The 16,603-nt window shown below is 31.0% G+C and overlaps 1 protein-coding gene across 2 annotated transcripts in view; it reads right to left on the bottom strand.

Annotated features, from left to right (window-relative positions):
• LOC130613693 (putative ATP-dependent RNA helicase TDRD12) overlaps positions 1–16,603 on the bottom strand; it is a 58,387-nt gene that overhangs the window by 23,872 nt on the left and 17,912 nt on the right. For both annotated transcript variants that reach the window (XM_057435022.1, XM_057435023.1), the window contains exons 5-22: positions 14,778–14,894; positions 14,303–14,358; positions 12,146–13,329; positions 11,454–11,973; positions 9,539–9,739; positions 9,166–9,296; positions 8,556–8,711; positions 8,419–8,483; positions 8,127–8,211; positions 7,654–7,877; positions 7,199–7,253; positions 6,487–6,576; positions 6,342–6,404; positions 6,184–6,245; positions 5,960–6,089; positions 4,570–4,643; positions 3,622–3,747; positions 252–374 (exon numbers count right to left, since the gene is read on the bottom strand). In XM_057435022.1, coding sequence (XP_057291005.1) covers positions 252–374; positions 3,622–3,747; positions 4,570–4,643; positions 5,960–6,089; positions 6,184–6,245; positions 6,342–6,404; positions 6,487–6,576; positions 7,199–7,253; positions 7,654–7,877; positions 8,127–8,211; positions 8,419–8,483; positions 8,556–8,711; positions 9,166–9,296; positions 9,539–9,739; positions 11,454–11,973; positions 12,146–13,329; positions 14,303–14,358; positions 14,778–14,894 — 3,462 coding nt within the window. The remainder of the gene's footprint in view (positions 1–251; positions 375–3,621; positions 3,748–4,569; positions 4,644–5,959; positions 6,090–6,183; positions 6,246–6,341; positions 6,405–6,486; positions 6,577–7,198; positions 7,254–7,653; positions 7,878–8,126; positions 8,212–8,418; positions 8,484–8,555; positions 8,712–9,165; positions 9,297–9,538; positions 9,740–11,453; positions 11,974–12,145; positions 13,330–14,302; positions 14,359–14,777; positions 14,895–16,603) is intronic.

Here is a 16,603-nt window from a genome sequence, read left to right as displayed (position 1 = left end):
ACAACTCGCATTTTTATCCAGAAAATTTGCAAAAGGCAAATTTTTACTACAAAGTACATATCTAGACATCTGCTTTAACAGGTACCTCAAAAGAGCCATATAATTTTCCCTTTTTAAAGAGATTTTAAGTAATGTTGCGCACATTTTGCAGCAACGAACGACAAGCTGTTTTGCGCAAAAAAAATGCATTAGGTGTGCATAAAAAATCGCACTAGTGCTATAAAACCATTTTGAACATAAAGCACACACACCTTTTATCAACAGAATACTGTGCAACACAGACATAACCAATAGGAAATGTATCATCAGCAATGTCACTGTTAATTTTTGTCACTGCCATTGTAGCATCAATCTTGTCATCAAGTTTTTCAACACTACAACAACAACAAAAATTGGTCTGTGTGTGCAAACAAGTAACACAAGTAATGTTGCAAAACAGTTGAAAAACAACTTTTACACTACAATTGCAGAACAATTATGGAAAATGGAAAGGCTTGGTTAATAACGCTCACCATGTAAAACCTCTTAATTTTGCTTGGTTAAAAAAATTAGAAATTTTTAATATCTTCATACACTAAAGGTATGCGTATGGGGATGTTTGTGGAAGAATAAGCTGTGCAAAATTTTAATTTCTCCCTTTTTCTTTTATGACTTGATTGCTTAATATTTATCACATAACATGTGACCATTAATAAAAAAAGACAACAAGAATGAGAAAATTTTAAACAACAAGTACTTTACAGAAGGCACAGCTTTTCATTGACCAAAAAGTTTTGTTTTTTCGTTTTTGATTGGTTAACTACAACTACTTCTTAGCGTTGCTTACCAGACTTGTGTTCAGCGTGCAGTAAGTATCAAATCACATGGTTTTGGTGCAGAAAAATGTTTGGTACAGTTAGCTACACTTTAAAATTGGAATTACTAGGGAAATATAACTCTATTATCAATTAAAAGGTTGTGGAGGTTAATATTGTGGAAAATCTGTTTGAAGTGGTAAGTCAAAACGTTAATTTTTATAATCATCCCTTTGCTAGCTTACGTATCCTCCATGAGTTACCATAGTTAGGTAGCTGGATCAGCTAAGCTATGCAAAGATTTTCCAGAGCAGTACCCTCCTGACACTTGACTAGCAGTTTTTCAAAAATGTTCTAAATTGATTGTGTCAGAAAATCAAGGAATTTTTAGTTTTATCAAGTTTTATCGAGTTCACAGCAAAGTTCAGCTACAGCAGACTATTTTTCCAATCTGCCTGTTTAGAATTAACACAGCCATATTCAATTTTCCTTCAAGTGGCAAAGTTGGACTTTAAACCCTTTGTTCTCTGTAATGAATCATGCAAGAATAACTAAAAAGGAGACACTTTTGATACGTTTATCTTGGCACATTTTCGTTTAGATTTAGGCACCAGTATTACATCTCGTATTATGTTTTAACTAGTCGTAAAAGCCTGTGGGTAAATCCTCTCAGGCAAAAGAACAAAAAAGAAAAAATCTGTTATATGAATTTTGATGATGTCAGAATGACTCGCTGGTACTACAAGAAAAATTTGTTAAAAAATTTTTTACCCATCACTTCTATTGTATAGAACGTTTAAGAGGATTTTAAGGGTTTAAAATTTTAGCTTCAGCAAAACCAGGTTTGGGCAGCTCAGAATTTCTACCTTCTTAAATAACAATTTTAACTAAACATATGAACTGAAGATATCCAACGTTTTTATCATCTCCCTTTTTTAAAGCATTTCAAGAGGCAAGTAAAAAAACTTAGTCTACAAAAAATAAAGTCAGTAAAAATTGTCGGTGGGTAGAAAGTCTTTTTGGTCAGTATAAAATACTAGTCACTAAACCCCAAAATTTATGAAATTTTACTGACTTTTTTACCAATAAGGTATGCTCTTTTAAAGGTGATTCTTTGAACAAACATAGCTGCTTTTTTTCTGTTTTCTAAATTTTGTTTTACTAGGTTCTTTCAGACTTAAACACACAATACAATACACAATACACGATTTTTAATATGAACCCCTGTGATCTAAATTGCCAATTCTGCTCCAGGGGCACAGAAATGAAATATGACTTTTTTACCAACTTTTACCAGCTTACGCATAATATACCAATCACCAGGCCTGATTCTTTAAAAAAACAATTCAAGATTTTCGTAACCTGGACTTGACGAAGAAACATGATAAAGAAGGCCATTTTGATTTTTAGAATGGTCGTGTTGTTGGTGTCAGGTTTTAAGGTCTATTTGACCTTTTTGTCAACTGAAAGATTCACATTTTATTAGCATTTGTTTTCTGTTTGTTTTCACATGTAAAGATGAATATATTGTTATGTTTTTTGGCCATGCACAGATCTTAAATGCACCAATTTTAGGCTAAGAACGAAGATTTTTAGAAATTATTCTAAACCAAAGCCCTAGTTTTTACTATTCTGTTTTAGTATAAAAGATTTTTCCCCTTTCCAACATTATTCTTTTTTATGTTGGGGTTGTGGCTATCTAGCAGCTCCTTAACTAAATCTTTGGTTGAAAAGTACAACAAAATTCTTAATATTTCTTATGCTAAATACAGTTTGGTAGCTACCTACACCTCTTATTACTGTCATGAAAACTTATTCTGCACAGTAAAATGACTGAGTGATTTTTTAGCTGGAAGGGGTAAAGACTCTTTCCAGTGTCTTTATTTGAACATAGTTAGTTTTAATTAAGTTATTTTGGAAAAGAATATTACACACTGTATTAGCAATTCTCCCTATGAACTGTTTTCTGTGGTTTTATTTAAAGCTGCCATAATGTTTTTTTAAAAAGGGTATCAAGCCTTTATGGATGTGCAACATTGGGCTGTTTTCAGTGTTTTTATTTAAACCAAAATTAAGACGAAGTTTTTTTGAAAAAGGGTTTTACACCTATATGGATATACAGGGTAGTTTACCTGTATTTAGTGCTGAGCCTGATGTCACAATTAATTTTTGAACTTTTACAAGAATTTTTCCTGTGAAATAAAACAATGTTGCATGATTGTTTTTGCTTAACAGGGTAAAAACAGGTTCTAAACTGTGTTTTTATTTAAAAATTTTACAGAAAAATTGCTAAAATTAAAATCCCGAGTGACTGTTTAAGCTGTGCAGGATATCAACAGGCTGTTTTCGTTGTTTTTTTTAACTGAAGTTAGGATATAGCTTTTTAGGGTATTACGCCTCTACAGATGTGTGACACAGTGTACTTGTATTAAGTGCTCATCCCAGTGTTAACAACGGGATATTTCCTTTGTTTTTTTTAGCTGAAGTTGCAATAAATCTTTTTTGTAAAAGGGTGTAATGACTATGAGGATGTGCAAGACAGTTTACCTGTACTTAGTGGTCAACCTGGTGTCGCCAATAATTTCTTACCTTTCACAGAAACTTATTCCATAAAGTATATTAATATTTACCGATTGTGTTTGTTATGACAGGGTAACAACGGGTCGTACTGTGTGCTTTACTCGATTAACTACATACAACTAACGACTCTGGTAATTAGCAACTTTGTGGTGTTTGGTTAAAAAAATCAAATTCAGCAATTTCAGGACAATGTGATTGCTATAGGACGATATAAATTTGTTAAAGAATGTACATGTATTTTACTTACACTTTACACTGTTCCATTCTTTGAACAAAAAATAATCCTGGATTAGATACAGACGACACATAAACTTCTTCATAGTCGTCATCTTGTAAATATGCTGAGTCATGTTCAACCATTGGTAATGGCAGACTGAAAGGAATAAAAATAAAGTGCTTAATTCAGCCGATTTTTTGAAACTATTACTGAAAAGTCAAGAATTTCACATTGGCAAGTTAATAATCAGTAACCATATCCCGCTCACAATGTGGTCGAAAGATAACATAATAATAATAAACTAGTCAATAAACCTGTGAAATAATCCACTTACACAGAAGAACAATAGAAAAAGAAGGGTTGTTTTAGAAGATTAGATGACGTAACTAGTGCATAAACAAAATAATTATTTTAAGAAATTTATTTAGCCCTTGCCTCTATTATATAGAGCTTGAAACACTGATCAAAAAAATGTATAAGATCACTTTTGACAAATAGTCAGAGATACTGCAGTTTAAAGGTATATTCATGACGTCATCTATCCATCTGTTCTGAAAGGGATGGGTTGACCCTGCTTTATGAAATAATTCAACTTTGCAGGAGATGACGTCAGTTTTTTTCACTTATTTGGCCACTTATATATATATATATATATATATATATATATATATATATATATATATATATATATATATATATATATATATATATATATATATATATATATATATATATATATATATATATATATATATATATATATATATATATATATATATATATATATATATATATATATATATATATATATATATATATATATATATATATATATATATATATATATATATATATATATATATATATATATATATATATATATATATATATATATATATATATATATATATATATAACATATATATATATATTGAACTTGTTTACTTTTTGCTCAGCATCTAATTTTCAAACACACACCTTTGTTTGGCAGTTGACAGTGGAATGGGATGACCTTGTACATCATACAGTAGTTTTCGCAGTTTGTCAACATGCTAAAAGGGAAAATAACATCTACTTCAGCAGGTGCAGAGCAACATAAAAAATGCATCTTATAAAAATACTAAAGGTCAACAACCCTCTCCATAAAGAAATAACACCTGAGCAATAAATCGCTTGCCCAAGGTTACAATAATTTTGACTGGGCGAGGAAACTTAATAAATAGAATATAAGTTTATAAATGCATAATTTGTTACAAAATCTATTTATCTATTTTATCTTCTCTTTTTTCTATATTTTGTTATTTTTAATGCAAAAATAATTGATTTCCATGCGAGATGAATTCATATTGCTCAGCAAGAAGATTTTTTTGTGAAATTGGGTGAGCAATTAATGGCTCAGCTAGTTTCTCATTTATCAGAATTGGGTCAGTCTTTGGGTGAGCTCTCCTTATTGATAGGCCTGCACCAGTAAAGCAGCCAGAGAAATCAGTGACAAAAATACATCAAGCAACAATAAGCAGATATTTAGCAAGGTAAAACCGGATATCGGTAATTATTCCGTCGAGCTTGTGATATTCGACAAAACACATAGTGCAAGTTCCAAGTCACTGCTGGGAATTTCAACCCATGTAGAAAAAGTTGTAAATGAAGTCTTCAATTAAACTTTCTATCTACTTGTGCGACAAACAATATTTCCACTGCCATTCCATCTGCCATTCCATGGAAAATGGAATGGCAGATGTTTATGATATTTAATGTTTTGCGATATGGTTTTCTGTAGGACTTATAACAAAATACGGTGATAACTATGTAAGAAAGTTTTTTATTAGTTTTTAATAAAATACAGTGATGTAAAAACTTCGTCTTGGGTAATGACTCAAAAAGGTAACAAAATTTTATATTACTAGCAATTCTTCTTTTTTAGTTATACCAGTTTACATTGCTAGGAACAGTGAGTTAAATGGGCCAGCTAAGAAAAAACGACGAGCACATTTTATTTATGTTCACAGCCACGTGTATTGAGCAGAAATGAAACATATTTGAAAAAGAAAAAAGAAACTTGTACAATAAATGAAACTTTTCTTTCTTTTTTCTGTGATTTAATTAATCTTTAATCTTTGTTTACACATTTAAGCAATAGGTGCTTATGCGAGTTTTTTTCACCCGTTGGACATGTCGCAATAATAAAGAAACTATAAAACACTGAAAATAAAAATATGTGCAATACACGTTTTTAAATATTGAGTTTCATTTCGCAAATTTCTCGTTTGCCAGGCAAGTTTAGTCGGGAAAAAAAATAAATGACATGCGAATCGCTATTTGCGGACCGGTAATTCGAATGCTGAATTCACAAAACAAAATCTCTTACGCTAAGATTTTTCTCTGCAAATCCATGCTGCAATAAATCACGTCCAACATCAATTCTGTAGGCTTTTGTTTTGATGCCAGCCAGTTCTTCCTTCTCTACCAGGGGATCAACCCATATCGTATTTTGAAGACTGCCACGTTAAATTCAGATAAAATTAAAGGAAAGTATTTTGCTGTAATGCACAATTAAAAAATGTTGAACACATGATACTTAATATGATTTACCTGAACTGAACTCGTCCTTCCAGTGTTCGGTTAAGAACAGATTTCTCAATGTATAAAGACGCCTACATACACAAAATTGTAATAATTTTGTGATAGTAACATACAAAAAAAAGACATAACAAAAAATTTAGAAGCATATAATAATAGTTATATACTACCTCATGCGTCCAACTTATTCCCTTCTCAGTAGGTTTTACACAACAAGCAATTATTTCCACTGCCTAAAACAGTTAGCAAAATAAATAAATAAAAAAAAAATTGAAATAAATTTTTTTAAACAACATAAATAATATTATTAACTACCTGTGGAGAGATATTTATAAACTTTTCTTCACAAATCATTAATTCATCAAAACTGACAACTTTCGTAAATCCAGCATCAATTCCAAAAACCTAAAAAACACAAAGCTGGAAAATTACTACTTCATTGTTGTTAACTACAAGCATTTTAGTGACAGACTTTTTTCACACACAAGCATTGTACAAGCTAATATTTCTTTAAAAAATGATAGAACTTTAAATGTTGTTTTTAAAACATGCTTTTGTTAATCAACTTAAAAAAAAAAAGAAAAACAAAGAATTCAGAATGTTCTGATTTTCTATTTGTCAGATAGTTTTGAGATCTTTTTGTAAGTTCTTGTGTTTCAACAACTTATCACACATTTGAAATAATATAAGATATCAAAAACAGCATAAACTTGACGAAGGAAAAAAATACATCTGGAATTAGATAAGACATGTAACATTTGCCTCATCACATATACAAAAAAATAAAAGTGAATTATCATTGCGAAGTAGGAAACAGCATTCTTTTTTATCAAATGTTGTTCATTAATATTAAAATGTTTGCATTCTGTTAAGATACTGCATTGCCTTGGTATATTAGCCCTGAAAGTAGTATATCAGGTCAGCTATAACATGCACAGCAGAGGTAATTTCTTTCATATGGCCTATATATAATATAAACATTGCTGCTTTATCTAACTTATTTGAAAAAAGTCAGGTCTATTATCACCTTTAATTTTTTTGGACGCTCAAGATCTTTTTCAACAATATCTTCTATTCGCACTCTACAAAATATAATTTTGAAAGTAACAACTAACATTTTAAGGGTAGTGCAGCTTTATTTTGTGCAAAAATTAAGGTCAGTAACAAATGTTTTAATTAGAAATAGTTTCAGAAAATTATAAAAACTAATCGTAACTAAGGTTTTTTCTCACAAATTTTGTAGGCAAAAGTTTTATCCTGGGGCAAAAGTTTTATCCTGCAATATGCAAAACCTTTTGTGGTAAAACCACAAAAGATTTTTTTCCTAAAGTATTGCAAATCTATTTTTATGTTTCTATACAATGAGTCTATATACTAACAAAATTTTGATCATAATTTATTGGGGCTCAGTATAAGAAATTCTTACTATTTCATGAGAACCTTTTAATCAAACCCTTTAAAAAGAAAAAAATTACAAATCACCTTTGGTATCCGCATTCTATCGTGTTGATAACACACACATCATACTTTTCTGCTTTGCAACATTTCTTACGTAATACAGGGTTGGAGTAAAAGAACTGCAAATCCATGGAAAGTTTCACATAGAGCGTGGTATCGTACGCTGTGTGATTTGGATCATATGGCAAACGATGTTCAATAATCCTTCCCCAGAAATTAGACGCAGAAATAACATCAAGAATTATAACCTGAAAAAGATTATAGTTATCAAAAGCACTTCCTAGATCTAAATTGTAAAGACAAACAAAGTGCAGTGTTTCTAAATGCTGAATTATAAATAGTAAACAAGTTATCTGAACCATTCTTGTGTGGAGGCTTAGTGGAGACTTTTATTATCATCATCCACAGATTGTCAAATACTCACTAACTTATTGTTTACCATATTTGTCAGTTATTTTTAACTTCTTGCTACTTTAAAATCTCCAGGGAAAGCATACCTTAATAAATCCTGTAGAAGGGCACAACCCAAGCAAGTCTTTATCAATGAAAATTCTATGTCTTTCTTGGCAATCCTCAATGAAACTATTCCAAAAAAATAAATTAAACAGCCTGTAGCATTAATGCACTTGTTTCAGCAAAAAAATTGTCTTAAAAAGGAACAGGCAAAAAGTAATATTGTCCTAAGGTGATCCTAAAAACATTTTAGGGAATCATTAAAGAGGTTTCTACTTGATAATCAAGGTTTATCACAGACAAGAAGATTGACAAAGGAATTATTTCCACACAAACCTGCATTCCCCAAACAGTTTCAAGCGAGGACAAAGTTCATAAAACATCTTCTGTTCTTCTTTTAGCTAAAGAGGGCAAATGTAATTATGTTATTTTTTCCTATTAAAAACATACTGATGTTAAATAAATGTTAATACTTCTCTTGATGCTGTTGCCATTGTTTTTAGAACTGCAGGAACATGTTGACCAGACCTTTTAAGTAGTTTTACAAGACATGTGGAATATCTCATTCCATTGTCTTGCTCCGTAACGAAGACATGTGAAGTTAATTCTTTTTTCGTATCCTTGTTTTCCTACATGAACAAAATTCAAATGTTATTTTGATGCAATGTCTACAAAAATATTACAAACTAGTTGTAAGTGTGTGGAAAGATCCAATTAGGCAGACTAAACAAAAAAGAATTTTGATGTATAAAATTCTCTGGTTAACATTTTATTATAAATATGTTTTTTGTATTATTCTCTTTAATGATAGCCATATTGTATCTGTCTGTTTGTGCGTGAAAAAAAAATTGTGTTGCTGAAACACGAAATGCAATATATAGAGGTTTCTAACTAGTCTATAACAATAGCTGTATTTTGTCTGTCAGCCAAAGCTGTGCTAACCACACATGAAATCTTCAAGCTGTAAATAAACGATGCAATATATTTTTATCAACTTTGCTGTGATGGGGAAATTCTATGAGTTTTCCACAGGCTAACACAGTTTTTTTACAAAAAAATAACTTTTTACATCAAACAACTCACATTTTCACGAATTGAATCAAGCAGACAATTTAATCGGTTTCCAAAGTCACTTTTCTTCTGTGCAAAATCATAATGGACAACACAAGTTGCATTTTTGATACCAGCACTCAAAACAGCATTATCACTAATTACTGAAAACAAATTTGGTTAAATAACACAGCAAAAAACCATGAAAACTACAACAGTCACAGATATGGAAATTCAAGAGAATCATTACAATTCTTTGTCTCATTGTTTCTTATTTCAACTTGAAAAGTCAATTAATAATTTATGTTTACAAAGCTACCATGCAAAATGCAACTTGGTAAGCAATAGTTTGAAATCAAATTCACCTTTGTAACTGCACCTATAATCATAGCAAAAATAAACATACTCAGAATATTATTTTTTCTCTTTTGAGAAGCAGCATGCCACATTGATATAATATCCTTCATTTCTATCGGCGGATGGAATTCTGTCAATACATCACAACATAAACTGTACTGAAACAGTTGCTTTTGAAGATCCTCTGCAGATTTTGCTGAATTTGTGAAAACTATAGTGTTTTCATTGACTGCATCTGTTTCCAGAAATCCTGGGAGAAAAAATTATTGTTTAAATTATTTTAGTACAACCTTATTTTTGTTTAAAGTGAAACTCCAGTAAAAATCACTTTTTTGTTTTTTGTTTTATATGTTCTCTGAAAAGCATAAGAAATCAAAAAAAACTTACTTCACTTGTTTTCCTTATTTAAAATTGTTGTACTAGCCTTCACATATTAAATTTTTTCTCATAAAAAAACAGACAGGTGCGATTTCATTTTGAACTGGACCTGATTATAAAAAATGACATCCCATCATGCAGAAAGAGAACGCTCATGTTAAGACCTTACATTTAAATTGCTTTTTGTATGCAATTTACGTTTGAATATTTAAAAAATGGTTAGTTGCTCTACATTTCGATGTACCAAACTTCCATATTAAAATATTGCCACTTTGTAAAAATGCCATTTTAGCTAGTGAACGCAAGAAAAGTTTCTCATATCTTCTTATTTCATTGTTTGTACTTGTATCCACAGAACACAATCAAATATCGTTTTGTACATTTTTATATTAAATAAAACCAATTTCCAATACAAACAACGACAAAAAAGTTTTCTAGTTACACATGTATCTTTTGTAGCGCTCAAGTTTCTATTCTTTGTTTTTCAAAAAAGAAGCTTTTTTGATGGAAGGACCTACCAAATATTTTCATGGGGTAAATGTGCCCATTTTCTTCAATCTTTGTTACTGTTTAAAGCTAATGTAATGCTGATAAGTTTCTAAAACAGCTTTGTCAAAATAACCACTTATAAATCAGTAGCTTCTGCAACACATTTATGACCTACCATAATCACAAGAATGATTTTTATTTATACAGTATTAATACTCCCGTTTTACCAACTTATCACAACACGAACATTATTTGATCTTTTGATCACGCAATTCAATGGTCCTCCATCACGGAGAAAATTTCAATGTTACATAAAATTTGTTGGCATTTTTTTGCAAAAAAGCGCAAGCGGAGGAAAGATATTGCTGAACTGTAAAATAAAAATAAATTGGCTTGTAAAGTAAGAAAGATTTTTTACTGAAGCAAATGATAAAGTTTTTTGACGAAAAGAATATTAAATACATTTTTTATTTCTTTAAAAAGAAAATATTTTGCTAAGAATGTTGCTTTGAGTCAGTGAAAGACACCTTGTCACTTTGCATCTTTAATAATTTCTCCCTTGTGAGACACAAGAGGTTAGAAGTCATGGCTGTAGCTTTGTAAAGTCTTAATTATCCGATTCTAAGTTTTCTGAGTTATAATCTTTGGACCTAGTCCTCTCGTCTTTACACGAACTTGCAAATTTATTTGAAATTGACCATGTTTACAGACCCGATTAAGGTATAAATAAAGATTTTTAACAATTGTAAAAGGTTTATTTTGACATAATGTATTGTCTTATCAAAATAACATTTTTTTCAAATATTTTTTTTCACTATAGTGCGTGCCCCTTTAACATAAATAGCTTAAATACTTATTTTTAAACTGTTTTTACAAGCCAAATGGTCATGCTTAATAACCTCTCACTGATTTTGTCAGCAATTGCCCAGTGCTGACATGAATAAAAAAGGCTGCATCAAATATTTAAAGTTGGTGTTTTAAATGGCATTTACACAAATGGCCAAGTGCTTAAAAATATTTAAGAAAATAAATAGAGTAATATTTTAAATTATTCTTTGGATAAGAACTTCACAATTTTCCCTAAAATAAAACCTTACCAATTAAACTGTCAAGTCGATCGCAGGAAGTACACAATTCCACCACGAAAGGAACTTTTGCATATAGAGTAGCTTCAATTTTGTTTGCAATGATCACCAAAGGATCCATAATATAACTGCTTGTTAAAGAATGTATTCCATAAGACCATTTCATACCAATCGAAATTATTTGACATTTTTCTCGATTTTGTTTCTTAATATTCTCTGCGTATTGCCGCATTAGTACTTTGATATCATCGGTAAACTTTTCAACAAGCAAATCACAGTTGTCAAATACGATGTGAGAGAGCCGATTCAAGTTTGTGTATCCTGCTTCTACCATTTTATTTAGTGACGGAACAGTAGATATTAGTATTTCACAGCCATTGATTAATCTTATATTTCTTTCTTCGACATTATCCATGCCACCATATCTAATGTCAACTCTGATACTTTTTTGGAAGTACAAAGTGAGCAACTCGCAAATATCATAAACCTGTTGAGCTTCACTCCAACCTCCAACACAGATAACGATGAGGGGCTAAAATTTAAACTTTAATTTATAATTTTATATTGCTTGTTAATGTGCATGAGAATGTGAGATAACAAAACGTGCTGTTACGAAAATATAATGTAAACCTAGCATGTTTAAACGATTAAATAAATCTTACACTGATTTGTTATTTGTATAAAAAATGATATCATACACCTACCCCATTGCCTTTTTCTGTAAGGTTTTGTTTGACACCTGGGCTAATGATGCTTTTTAAAAGTGGTAACATGTAACTTAATATTCTTGGTGTGTTGTTTTTACAAATATCAGCTATGCCAACAACGTTTCTTGAAGCCATAAGAGCAGGCCATATATGTAATTGAAATGGGTCGGCTGCCTGAAAATTTAACTCCTTCAAACTTGTTCTGATAGGCAGGGGCAAGTTTAAATCGCCTAAATCTCTGAAAGGTTCACGTTTTAACTTTCCACTCACTAAAACATCACTTGTTGATGTTTTCAACTGTGCTGATAACTTCAATGGCGGTGCACCTACTGACAGAGCCTTTAGAAGATAGGATGTGTCCACTATGTTGGCACCATTCCCTTCCCTTCTAAAAGTTATATTTGAATCTATAAAATCAAATGGCTTCAGAGGAGTTTCTGCATCAGCATTAGATGCTGAAGAGAAATTTGGACCCAGTACTTCACTATGTGATGAAAAAGAAACACGTTTAGAAGTTTTAGTTGGGTACTCTTCTTCTGTCATTCCTAAGCCTCTTGCTAAAATATCTGTGGCTTCTTTTCCAAGTTTTTCATTTAGCATTTCCATGGGATTTCGTGCAGATTGAACATTCTTATATGAAGTCATCTTTGGAACTGGAGTACTTTCCATGTCAGATAGCTCTGATGTGCTATCTCCACTGTTTACTGCTGACCTGTCATAAAGAGTGTGATCATCATTTAATAAACGCAACAACTCTTCACAATCTTTATTAGCATGTTCTTTTATACGTTTTTGTTGTTCCTTCTTTTGGGCTTGCCTGTCTCTTTGATACTGTGCAACTACCAAAGCTGTGTGGCTAAGAGATGGAGTAGTGTTATTAACATTTAAGTTATTGGAAGAAGTAATATTTTTCGTATTTGGTGTAGGTGTAGCACAGCTAACATTGTTGCCAGCAACATCAAAGCGATTAGTAATTAATTCTCTTTTGTCAGCTGGAGAATATGTGTTTATATTCTGCTGGCACAACACGTCATTACCTACGTGTTTCCATGTAGCAAAATTTTCTTTTACAAGAAGTTTGTTTACGTTTATCAAATCTTCATTGTCTCTTTTCTTGTATAAAACTATAAGATGAGTTCCTTCATTATCAACAACTGTTGTTTCCATGTACATTTGTGCATCTGAAACATAAAAAGTCAGAAAACCTTATCTTGAAACAAAATGTTACTTATGAAACACAACCATGATTCACATGAAAAACTTTGTTTGTATCTTATCTTCAAGGATTGCAAATATTTGATTACATTAAGTGTAAAAGATTTCAGACCATTTGAAAAATTAAACCACGTAATATAAAGAATTTAACAAGTTTACAAAAAATACATGCAGTTTCGATTTACCTTGACATTTTACAAATGATTAAACAAGGCTTTTTGAGCACCATATAAAGTAAAAAATATAACAGCTGAAGAAAAAAAAAATGATGATAATACTATATTTTAAAAAAAAAATTCTAAGAATTTTTTAAACTTCGGACCAGGAAAAACTTCAGACACAATGCTGAACAATATGGATATAGTCTTAAACAACTATTTAAAATTATTATTGCTGTTTGTCAAGTGTGGAACTGCTTTATATATTTCTACGACATATCTTTTGAATCATTCTATTGCTTTACATGGCAGAGCGCACTTTCAATTTTACATCTTAGTGTATAAAAATAAATTTTATTCATCCCATGTACTTGAACAAAAATGAGGGAGAGGGAGAATAAATAAGTTGAGTGTAAGCCTCGTCATAGTGAAATTATTAATAAAGCTATGTAATGAAATTCCCTTACTTAACAACAGCCTTTTTAGCAGTTGTGGTCTACACACTTTTTTCTTGCTAAAACTCCCAATAATACAAACCTGATGTTTTACTAAAACTTGAAAACTTTTAGATTATATGAGAAAAAATAATTATGAGAAATAAGCTGCACTGGTAAATGAAAATCATTTAGCTGTTCAGCAATAGAGGACAAGGAGTTAGATCTTTACACCTGGCAACAGTGCATGTGGGAGGAAAAAAGAATCTAAGACATTCAAAAAACTGCCCCAGAAACAGTGAAACACTGCTGAAGAATCTTTTTTTACAGTTACAAATCTAAAATACCTTTGACTAGATCTTCCATGTACCTGTTTGCAGCACTGTCCCAATGATGTGATTTTCTAGAGTAAAAAAATGTCACAAAAATTAATAACAGCAGCACAAGCTAACCATGCACACAATCATTTGAACAGGGGCATTAAGTTAAAGTTGGTAGGCTCTTTTCTTAAACCCTGTGTATTTTGAAACTATGTTTTAAAGAAGTTTTGAAAAGCATATGTAATAATTAATTTACAATAAAACCTGTGTAAGACCACTCTGGAGACCTTGACCCTTACAGCAGGAGCCACCCTGAGGATTCAAAGTTGACTGAATTATTTTAAATATCAATTTACTGCCTGATAGACAGCAGAAAAAGAAGAAAAAAAAAATAATAATACTACTAATAATAATAACAATAACAATAATAATAATATTAGTGAATAGATAAGCAAAAAGACAGACTCTACATTGAATTGTCTGCATGGTCTTGAAAACTTACTGAAAAGATGTTGACAGGTCGGCATTTGAACCTAACGTGATTGGGACAATATTATTGAGAGTGCATTTCATCACTTGGTGTGGGAAGGAAACAAATTCTTCACTTAACTGCCTCATTCTAAATATAAAAATATATACTCACATTCATTTTCTCAGGTGAAGAATTTACATAAATATTTAATCTTCTCCAATCTTGCAATTTTGAAACATAATTTTTAATATCATATCACTTTTTTCTTTACATATCAGATAGATTTCTCTTTGCTTGTAAAAAGAGTACTCTCAAGCAGCCTTTGTTTAACGAGAGGTACATGTAAATACACACACAAAGGAAACAGTCTTAAAAAGAGCACATGCATTAATTATTGATTTATTTCATAACATATGAATTCTCTTCCCTAGCACCTTAAATGCTTATGTTTTCGACTTCTAGGGATCCTTTCATTTGTTAAAAAGAGAAAAACACCTTTTGCATTATATTATCAATTGCACTGGTTTTACCAAAAAAATGAATAACATAATGTGTAGTGTTGATTTTTATAATGTGACGACTATGATGGTTACCAACAGTAACAATAGCAAAAATAATTAAATTTTGTAAATAATTAGTGTTGTTGTGGTGAAAGTGAAAGTAGTAGCTATAAAAATTGTAACAGTGCACATAAGTTTTTGTGACCTTTGTTGTGTTATAACATTTGTTCGTATGTAGTCTGTATGTAGTCGTATGTAATCGGTCTCTCTTCAAGATCGGGGCATGTTCGGGCAGAGTTTTAATCATTTTCCCAAAGTTTACCTCTATTATATGGCTTGTTCTATTTGGTTTAACAATCTTTTCATTCTTAAGATTAAATCGCAATTAAAGCTGCATAATATTATGCTGTCATAAAGGAATCGGAAATTTTGGTATCTTGTCATCATTAGTTTTTAATCAAAAAATTTATAAAATATAAAAACTCCTTCCAGATTTCCTAAAATTTTATTGGCAACCCTATAACCTGGGATCTTCAAGGCAATTTGCAATAAAATTTTGCACTCACTAAATTTTATTTCAAAAAATACAGCATTGGCAAATGATCTAGAGCAAGCAAACACATTTCATTTCAAAATGTTTTTTTTTATGTTAATTAATTTATCTCTTTGTTAACTATATAAACGCAGGCAAAATGGTTTTTCACACATAGCTGTTTGGTTTAGCCTCCTAACATTATCTATCCTAAGTGAAAACACAGCAGAGAATTCCATGAAGAAAACAATACACATGCAATTTACAGCAATCTTTTATAGAGAAAGTGCATGTGTGATTATTTTCACTATTTTACTTCAGATAGTCTGGTAAATGGTGTAAAAACCTTGGTTTATCGTAGGGAATAATCTATAGCAAGTATATACCATATGATTAAATTAAAACAATGAACATAAAGAGGCTTACTTATACCACATTGTACTAACTGCGATTGTCCGCCATTTTGTTCACAGTACTGTTCTTGTGGTTCTATTAACTATGACCAAAAGAACTATGTGGCAGGTATGGAACTGGTCAAGATTCAAAACACAACAGACAGACATCGACAACTATCACATGAAGAACAATCAAACTTCCGATGTATATGTGGGCAACTAAACTGGATGTCATCGCAATCAAGGCCTGACCTTTCATTTGATGTGTGCCAGCTAAGCACAAAACTAAACTGTACAGTAGTTGATGATGTCATGAGAGTCAATAAAGTGGTAAAGAAGTTGAAATTGGATCCCAACATTTCCTTGAAATTTTGGAAACTTAAACTTCCATTACAACTGATCTTATATTCTGATGCTTCATTTGGGAAC

Source organism: Hydractinia symbiolongicarpus, chromosome 11, assembly GCF_029227915.1.
Source record: "Hydractinia symbiolongicarpus strain clone_291-10 chromosome 11, HSymV2.1, whole genome shotgun sequence".
NCBI lineage: Eukaryota > Metazoa > Cnidaria > Hydrozoa > Anthoathecata > Hydractiniidae > Hydractinia > Hydractinia symbiolongicarpus.
The sequence above is the reverse complement of the archived record's forward strand: the minus strand, read 5'-3'. Positions and strand labels throughout refer to the sequence as shown.